The sequence below is a fragment of the Ostrea edulis genome, chromosome 10, assembly GCF_947568905.1.
Source record: "Ostrea edulis chromosome 10, xbOstEdul1.1, whole genome shotgun sequence".
In the NCBI taxonomy this organism is placed as follows: domain Eukaryota; kingdom Metazoa; phylum Mollusca; class Bivalvia; order Ostreida; family Ostreidae; genus Ostrea; species Ostrea edulis.
In genome coordinates, this window is record NC_079173.1 from 29511941 (window position 1) to 29521661 (window position 9721).

The 9721-nt window shown below is 37.4% G+C and overlaps 1 protein-coding gene across 1 annotated transcript; it reads right to left on the reverse strand.

Annotated features, from left to right (window-relative positions):
- Positions 1-529: 529 nt before the first annotated feature.
- LOC125665717 (uncharacterized) lies at positions 530-9505 on the reverse strand. Its single transcript, XM_056152426.1, has 3 exons — positions 8144-9505; positions 1395-1509; positions 530-1168 (listed from the first exon to the last, which is right to left on the reverse strand). Exons 1-2 carry the CDS (start codon positions 9297-9299, stop codon positions 1397-1399), a joined length of 1269 nt encoding a protein of 422 aa, XP_056008401.1. The 5' UTR covers positions 9300-9505; the 3' UTR covers positions 530-1168; positions 1395-1396.
- Between the last annotated feature and the right edge of the window lie 216 nt (positions 9506-9721).

Below are 9721 nucleotides of genomic sequence, written 5' to 3' on the forward strand. Positions count from 1 at the left end.
AAAGAAATTTGTGACGGGTAGTATTCTGATGTGTTCCAGTATTTAAAAAATAGGCGGAGCTCAAACTAGGGAATATTACGAAGTTTATTCATCTGTTGTGTTTACGCAATGCATACAGTCACGCACATATAATCTCGCACGCATCTACATTTCTAACTTCCATGACTTCATAAATTCCATGTGAAACTGTAACAAAATAAACGTTTGCCTTAATTTGTATCAAAAACGGTTCATATCAAATTTACAAATACTAGTAGTTAACAATTTCACATGTAAATAATACACATACCTCCTTGCGCCCATATTCGCACGCACAGTCGTGAACACACCAAAACACCTGCTCAATGTAATTTAAATTAAAGAAACGTTTGCTTCATAGCTCTGTTTACCATGTAGGGAGGTTATTTCGCAATTTTAATGTTTCTAAAAAAAAAAATTCCCATTCAGGACAAACAAGAGTGTGAATTACAATATCTGGCCATGTATTTACAAATTACACATCAATTCAATGGAAATACATATGTATGTGATTTAATATTTTTAGTTTTAAATCATGAAAATGGCCACACAAAGCACAGAGCTTAACTTCAATGAATCAATGTAAATAGAAATCAATATCCTCCATCTCTAGATGAGGCATTATAATCAATATCCACCATCACTATGTGAAGAAATGTAATATATGTCCACTAACACTAGATGAGGAAATGTAATCAGTGTCTACCATCACTAGATGAGAAAATGTAATCAATGTCCACTAACACTAGATGAGGAAATGTAATCAGTGTCCACCATCACTAGATGAGGAAATGTAATTAATGTCCACCATCACTGTGTGAAGAAATGTAATATATGTCCACTTAAACTAGATGAGGAAATGTAATCAATGTCCGCCATCACTAGATGAGAAAATGTAATCAATGTCCACCATCACTAGATGAGGAAATGTAATCTGTCCACCATCACTAGATGAGGAAATGTAGTAATCAATGTCCACTATAACTAGATGAGGAAATGTAATCAGTGTTCACCATCACTAGATGAGGAAATGTAATTAATGTCCACCAGCACTAGATGAGGAAATGTAATCAATGTCCACCATCACTAAATTAGGAAAATTAGATCAGAACCATTTCCTGAAGGAAGGGTAATGGTAATCGTACCCAATCTGTAATATATGAAATACAATTATTACGTCATTTCTGTAAACTTGCAAGGGAACACTTTTCCGAAGATGTGATATTTATATATATATACAGGAGTAAAAAATATGTTTCATTAAATGTATAAACACACTAAAATTTGAAATTCATTGTTTGTATGTTTACATATTAAAATCAAAGCAACATTTCACTAGAAGATTATGTGACACAACTGGGAAAATTTATTCTTACATCTACGCCAAGATACACTGCTGGCAACGTATTTTAGGATCAGATTCTCCGCCGGCGTCCTGGTCCTCAGAGTCAGATTCTTCTCTGGTGTCCTCTTCCTCACTGTCTGGATAGTCTAAGGGTATAAAAAACACACAGGTTGATTGATTGATTGTATCTTGCTTAACGTCTCACTCGAGAATGTTTCACTCATATGGAGACGTCACCAAGACCGGTGAAGGGCTTACGGCCATTGAGCAGTGAGGGTTCTTTAGCGTGCCACACCTACTGTGACACGGGTCATCCGTTTTTAAGGTCATCTCCGAGGACCCGTGACATTCACACCTGATGCCGAGCGTTTGGCGATGGAACTGTCACTACCTGTTTTAACGACTTAGGTGTGTCGCGGCCAGAAGATAATCAATCAATCACATCCTACATCACATGCCAAAAGACCGACACGCCCACTTGGTCATCTGAGTATCACTATTTGAAAGAAAAAAACAACCCTTAACACAAGCAAGTTTATCACAGTTTGTCTATAACTGAGGCAGATGTTAATCATTTAATCCTGTTGAAATGGGCCCAACCTACCACAGACAACATCAATTATATATTGATCAATCATTTAAATCCAATCATTTAATCATATTCATCACATATTGCATGCCATGCTAGGATTCAAGGCAATAGGCCTATGGGTCACATTGCTCACTTGATCAAACAGTTACTGTAGCTTTTTCTTCTTGATTATAACAAAAAAATCATTACTGTGCATCAATTCATACTGGTCATGTAGGAGTTTAATTCAAGCCACATCCACACTACTGAAGTATAATAATTGTATAGTGAAAAGATTTATTTTGTAGCATGTGACATATTCCCCTGGGGCCAGTTTATCACTTACTACATTACAAATATACAGTGCTACATATATACTAGACAAAATTTCTAACCCCCCACCTAAGTTTTGTCATCCACTGGTTTTATTTTCTATTATTTTGACATAGGTTTTGATTGGTATAAAGTATAATATCTTCAAAAGAAGTCAATTTTTTTTCAATCTTCATTTATTAAAATATTCAATTAAAAACATGAAAACTTAACAGTACCCTAAATTTTGAAATTCTCAACAATCAATACCGTGTGTGTCCCCCATTCGCTCGAATAACTGTCTGGCACCTGTTTCGCATTGAGGTCACGTAATTGTGTAAAAACCTTTGTGGAATGTTATTCCAAGTGTTAATGAGGTTTCTCTCAATTTCTGTCAGATTCTGCAGCTGGGGAAGCTGTCTTACTCGCCTGTCTACCTCGTCCCATACATGTTCAATAGGATTGAGGTCTGCACTGCAAGGGGGCAGTCAATTACGCGGATATTGTGACCCTGCAGCATCTGTTGGGTGGTTCTTGCAGTGTGTGGGGTCGCATTATCCTGCATAAGGACCATTCCGCGATTTGCTTGGATGTGCGGAATTGCCACTGGCTGAAGGACAAGGTTTTGGTACCTTGCTGCATTCAGGTTCTGGTGGATCGGGATCATTGGTGTTTTTGTGTGAAACGATATTCCCGCCCACACCATGACAGAACCACCTCCAAACTGCCCTCGCTCCCTTACACACGCGTCAATGTATCGTTCGCCAATTCTGCGGTAGACGCGGGACCGTCCATCTGATCGCCTAAAATTGAATCTGGACTCATTTGTGAAAAGAACTTGTCCCCAGTCCGCGCGCGTATACCTCAGATGGCGTCTTGCCCATGCTAATCGAAGTTGCCTATGTCTTGCAGACAATACCAACCCTACATAAGGCCTTCTTGCCCGCAATCCCTCTTCCCTAAGTCTGTTTCGCACAGTTTGATCACTGAGGGGTCTTCCATGTGTTCTCAATGTGCGCCTTGCTATTCCTCGAGCTGTCAAATGTCTGTCACGTAAATGGGTCACTCCTTTGTAGCGATCCTGTTAAGGGGTTGTTACACGCCGTTTGGGCCGTCGGCGTAGATCCGCTACACTTCCGGTTCCATTGAATTTTCGGATTAGGTTTGCGATGGTCTTGTGGCCTCTAATGAAATTTCTAGCAACCTGTGAAAATGATCAATTCAATTGAATTTTTAAATTGTTTCCTACAATGTATATCTGAAAGTTTTTCTCAAAAGATCGAATGTAATAGAAGAAAGCAAACCTCTCGTAAACTGCACCCAGCATGGACCATGCCAACTGCTTTTGCGCGTTCCTCTGTCGACATGCGCCGCATTTGACTTCAGTATTTCCCCCCCCAAATACAAATGAGTGTATTGAGAACAAGAAAACAAATAATTTTGAAAAGCAAGCCAGTAAAACCAATCGAGCACGAGATTTTCAATTTCAACAAAACCCGCTACGGTCCAGTGGCTACGAACGCGTTCTTGAAATCTTTGTGCTAAAAAGGTCAGCATTTTAGTTAGCAGACGATAATTTAAATTACAAATTGCATAACTGTAAAGGGTTGTAAAATTTAGAAATTATTAACTTGGGGAGTTAGAAATTTGGTCCAGTATATATCACTAGTTATTCATGAATCTTAACAATGTATTCTGGTTGATCTTTGCCCTTTGCAATCAAAATGAAAATTCTCTGAAATGATAACTGTTGAAACAAGGGCGTTATATTAAACCTAACGTTAGAAATGTTGATTGCATGCGTAATTAGTTCTATCAAGTTTTACCTTTATTTTCACCCAATGCACCAAAACCAACAACACCCAATATCTAAAGTGTCGGATCTAATATTAGATACGATGTCAAATGAATAAGGATATAAAAAGCACTAAATTGACCAACTGCACAAACAACAGCGAATTCTTAAATTCTCGGGTATACCTCTCTCTTCCTCAGGACGATATAATTTCTACATAGAAACGAAAACTAAATAGAAAAGCAAACTAACACTTAAAGTAAACTACAAAAGCTGATAACAAACAAAACACCACCATGTTGAAATTAAGTCGTAACTCACTATCCCTGTAATACATGTGCAAGTAAAGTCAACACTGCCATAGTGACCCACTGTCGTATTTGACCATAAATATAATCAATCAGAAATCCTACATCACATGCCAAGAGACCAACATTCCCACTCGGTCATCTGAGTACCACAGAAACAAGAGGGTCATGGACCACATCGCTCACCTGAGTCACCTTGGCTCATTAGTTAAAGATTTGTCCTATATATTCACATGTAAAACTTTGATCCCTATTGTGACCCTAACCTAATCCCGGGCGCCATGGGTTTTTTTTCCCAATATTGAATCTGGACTATATCAGGAAGCTTTCATGTGAATGTAAACTTTACTAGCATGTGGATTTTCAGAAGATTTTTAATGATTTTCCCTATATATTTGTATGTAAAATTTTTCCCCCTTAATGTCGCCTCGTCTTACCTCCAAGGTTCATAATTTTAATATACTTGAATCTACACTATATCAGAAAGCTTTCGTGTAAATTTAAACTTCCCTGACCCAGTAGTTTTTGAGAAGACCATTTCAAAAGAGTTTTCTCATATATTTGTATGTAAAACTTGGATCCCCTATTGTGCCCCCACCATACCCCCAGGGCCATGATTTTAACAGACTTGAATCTGCACTATGTGTGGAAGCTTTCATGTAAATCTCAGATTTTCTGGCTCAGTGGTTCTTGAGAAGATTTTAAAAGATTTATCCTATATATTTGTATGTAAAACTTTGATCCCCTATTGTGGCGCCCTCAGACCCCAAGGGGCCATGGTTTTAAAAAAACTTGAATCAGCACTATGTCAGGAAGCTTTCATGTAAAGTTTAGCTTTTCTGGCCCAGTGGTTCTTGAGAAGATTTTTCAATGACCCCATCCTATTTTTACATCTTTGTGATTATCTCCCCTTTGAAAAGGACATAGCCCTTCATTTGAATAAACTTGAAAGCCCTTCACCCAAGGATGCGTTTGGCTAAGTTTGGTTGATATTGGCCCAGTGGTTCGGGAGAAGAAATTGAAAATGCTCAGGTGAGCTAAAAAGGTACTGCGGGATACATGGTATTTGCAAAATACCGCGGTAAAACACAAATTTAATCTTTAAGTATCATGATTCAATTTTTAGAATTTTTTTAGTTGTGGTTTATTAATGTAAAAAAAAAATGAGCAGTTGTTAGTTTATTGATTGTAAATTGCATTTAATTTTAATTATTCAAATATAAATAATTAAGAAAATATCTTATTTAAATTTATTTTTAAACCTTGCAGTAACAGAACAAAGGTTTAATCCATTCATAAAAGTAAGCATATAGTCTAGTATATACTAAATAGCAGTGTCTCTGTATCTAGACTAGAATTGACTGTGACTGGACTACTGACTGGGACGAATTTCAAAATAATCAATAGGTGGAAAACCTGTGCAATTTATTTGACACGCTCACAAAATCCAGAAGTGCGTTCCAGACTGCTGTTCCTGTTGTTCTTAGAGTTGCAATGAAGGTACGATACAAACAAGAGACCCACAGGCCTTATCGGTAACCTGAGTACCAGTGAAAAATTATCACTATACTCCCAAGGGCTATGAAATCTAGAAGAAAAAAATGTCCTGTTCCGAATATCTAAGCCACATTTTAACATTCAGCAAAAGTATAAAACAAGATGTGTTCTTACAACTTCAATGCCCTCATCAGTGCATACACTGATGAAAGGCTCCAAATAACATAATAGGTGTATTATTATCATCCAGGGTCAGCAAAAAGTATGGGGCGGGTGGGAGGATTTTTTCTTTTTTTTTTATTTTCTGAGAAAAATATCAAAGACAAACGAATTTTTTTTCAACAGATGTGCATCGTTTAATGCCAGGTGGATATCAATCTATGCTATTTTCACAGACATATTCCAGGTTAAGCTTTAATTTCAAACAAAAATATACCTAACTTCTTCAAGATTTACGCCTGTAAGAACGCGAGAAATTAAGAACAGCATATAGATCTATTTTCTTCACGTGGCTTTTCAGGTATCACATCGGTAATTGTCCAATCAAAATGAACTTAGCAAAATGAACTCAGTCAATTGTAGTTCCATATATTTAAAGAAATATTTTTTTCCTTGCGCGATTTTTCTCATTTCCTCTTCTTCTTCTCTCTTAATTTTTGTACCCCTGATTAGGAAATTTTGTGTAATTTGTAGAAATAACCAAATGTATACAAAGGAACTATTTGCTGTTGGTAGCTGAGGCTACTTCCTGAGGTGCACTCCGGCTGTTTACACACATGTGAAAAACACGTGGATTTGAGGGTAGTCTTGTTTGCGGGTAATTTATTTTCGAAAATGCCGCGTAGGGTGGTTTTTTTCTGGTGTTGGCAGACGAGATAGGTAACATAGAACGTGTCCGACTGCGTTATTCGGCATCAATTTTGTAAACTGATTTTTAATGATTTTTTTCCTCTATAGTAATATATAGTGAAAATAATTACCGGTGTGATTCACGTTGCTATACCGGAAATGTAAACAAGAAGTGCAAATACCGGAGTCGGACATGAAAATATTCCGGAAATCGCAAGTTTTGCAAAATAAAAAAAAATTGGGACGGGCCAATTTTTGAGGGGCGGGCGGGGATGATAATATATCAATTAAGTTGAATTGACCTTATAATTCACACTGTAATTAAAACTAAACACTATCTCTAAAATACACTGTACTTAAACTAAACACTGCATCTAATTATAACCCACACTGTAATTATAAAACTGAGCACTATCTCTATTTATAATCGACACTGTAATTAAAACTAAACACTGCATCTAATTATAACCCACACTGTATATTATAAAACTAAACACTACCTCTATTTATAACCCACACTGTAATTAAAACTAAACACTGCATCTAATTATAACGCACACTGCATACTGCATCTAATTATAACCCACACTGTAATTAAAACTAAACACTGCATCTAATTATAACACACCCTGTAATAAAAACTAAGCACTACCTCTAATTATAACCCACTCGGTAATTAAAACTAAACACTGTATATAATTATAACACACACTGTATACTGCATCTAATTATAACCCACATTGTAATTAAAACTAAACACTACCTATAATTATAAAACACACTGTAATTAAAAATAAGCACTACCTCAAATTATAACCCGCACTGTAATTATAAAACTAAACACACCTCTAATTATAACCCACTCGGTAATTAAAACTAAACACTGCATCTAATTATAACCAACGCTGTAATTAAAACTATACACTGCATCTAATTTTAACCCACACTGTAATTAAAACTAAACATTACCTGTATTTATAACCAACACTGTAATTAAAACTAAGCATTACCTGTATTTATAGCCCACAGTGTAATTAAAACTAAACACTACCTCTAATTATAACCCACACTGTAATTAACACTAGACACTACATCTATTCATATCCCACGGTACATGTGTTTTCTGTATTGACTGATATAGTACAATAAACTACAGTACTACTAGTACTTACCAGTCAGAGAGTACCTCCTCTGTATGTATCTGATATAGTACAATAAACTACAGTACTACTAGTACTTACCAGTCAGAGAGTACCTCCTCTGTATGTATCTGATATAGTACAATACACTACAGTACTACTAGTACTTACCAGTCAGAGAGTACCTCCTCTGTATATATCTGATATAGTACAATAAACTACAGTACTACTAGTACATACCAGTCAGAGAGTACCTCATCAGTAGATATATGATATAGTATAATAAACTACAGTACTACTAGTCCTTACCAGTCAGAGAGTACCTCCTCTGTAGATATCTATATACAGACACTGTGTTGGTGTACTCTGATCCGACCCAGAGAAGATGAGCTTTATCATCATAGTTCAGGCCGCGTGGTGAGTTTATCCCGTGTTGTGGTGTCAGTAACAGAGACAGGAAGTGACCGTCCTTGTCAATCATCTGTACTGTGTGGGTGTTATAATCACACACCAGGATGTGTGACAACGCGTCTGTACAGATTCCACGTGGATGTAGTGATGATCCTGATGGAGGTCCTGTGTAGGAGAATCGATGTCTCCCCCCGCGCTCTGTCACCACTACAACACCACGCATATATTTAATCCAGTCAGACACAATGATATCACCGTTTTTGTTCTCTGTGATGTAGAGAGGATGACTATACAGCGTGTGACCTGTGTTGTGGTGTTGTATGGTCAGGATGTGTTGACCACTACTGTTGTACAGGGTTACTTTGCCTGTATCTGTATTATAGTTATACATCCCGACCATCAGATCTCCAGTGGACGGGGAGCAGTACACACACTCTGGATACCATGGTGATGTACTCTGTATCAGTCTGGTGACTGTTTTATTGTCTGTAGACAGATTGTTGATGTTATGTTTCCTGTCTATATAAATCAGTTCACCAGAACTGTTCACTGTGTGTACTCCTATATACAATGGTGCTATACCTGTCACACGGTGTATAGTGTCTCCTGTTGTGTCTGTCAAGATGAGATTGTGTTCATCATCAGAGACCCAGACCCGGTCTGACATCACACGAGATATGTGTCTCACATGACTAATGCCTGTCACACAGACAGACGTGTGCAATACAGGTGTGGACATCAGTTTCACAACCTCGTCTATTCCTACTTGTTGTTTTCCTGTTGTCATTTGGATTTTTGTGATGACACTCAATAACTGACAAGGACTGTTCTTTATCTGGGGGACACGACTGGTCTTTATAAACAAGAGGAAATGTACCGCTCTGTTTGCTGATTGTTCATATCCGTCTTCATAGTTCTGTAGGTGAACAAGTTGTCTGTTCATTTTTCTCTTCTGTTGTTGCATTCTATCAATCAATAAACCTCGGTATCTTGTTTTAACATCACATACCACAGTGTCAATCAGATCCTTCAGTCTCTGGGCTTTTGTTGACATCTGTGATTGACGGTGACAGATTTGTGGGGGACAAGTTTGGATATCAGTTTGGATTCCTGCCAGGAGAACACGACAGTTATAGAGAGTCTCACTTCTGATGTTGTCAATGATTTCTCGGTGTTGTTGTCGCTTTGTTTGATAGGCTGTTCTAATGTCCAGTATTTGGTGTTTTCGGTGCTCTAAACATCAGAAACAGACAGAAAGTTCACACGACTGACAGAACATTTCATAGAACATGTCTGGATGTTTGACACAGATCTCTTGTCTAGGGATGTAGTTAAACTTCTCACGGTAAATCACAACATCATGGTGTTTGGTATGTAGATCAATGACATGTTTCTCTTTACACTGTAAACACAGATCACGTTTACATGTGTTACAGTAGAACGCAGTGTCCCCCTGACATTGAGAACATTGTCGTA

What these genes read in the sequence shown, in the direction of transcription:
- LOC125665717 (XM_056152426.1), bottom strand. Translation starts at nt 9,299, where the DNA reads ATGTCAACAAAAGCCCAGAGACTGAAGGATCTGATTGACACTGTGGTA. An exon ending in GAGGAGGTACTCTCTGACTG is followed by an intron (nt 1,510 to 8,143) that starts GTAAGGACTAGT and finishes TTATACCCTTAG; the next exon opens with ACTATCCAGACAGTGAGGAA.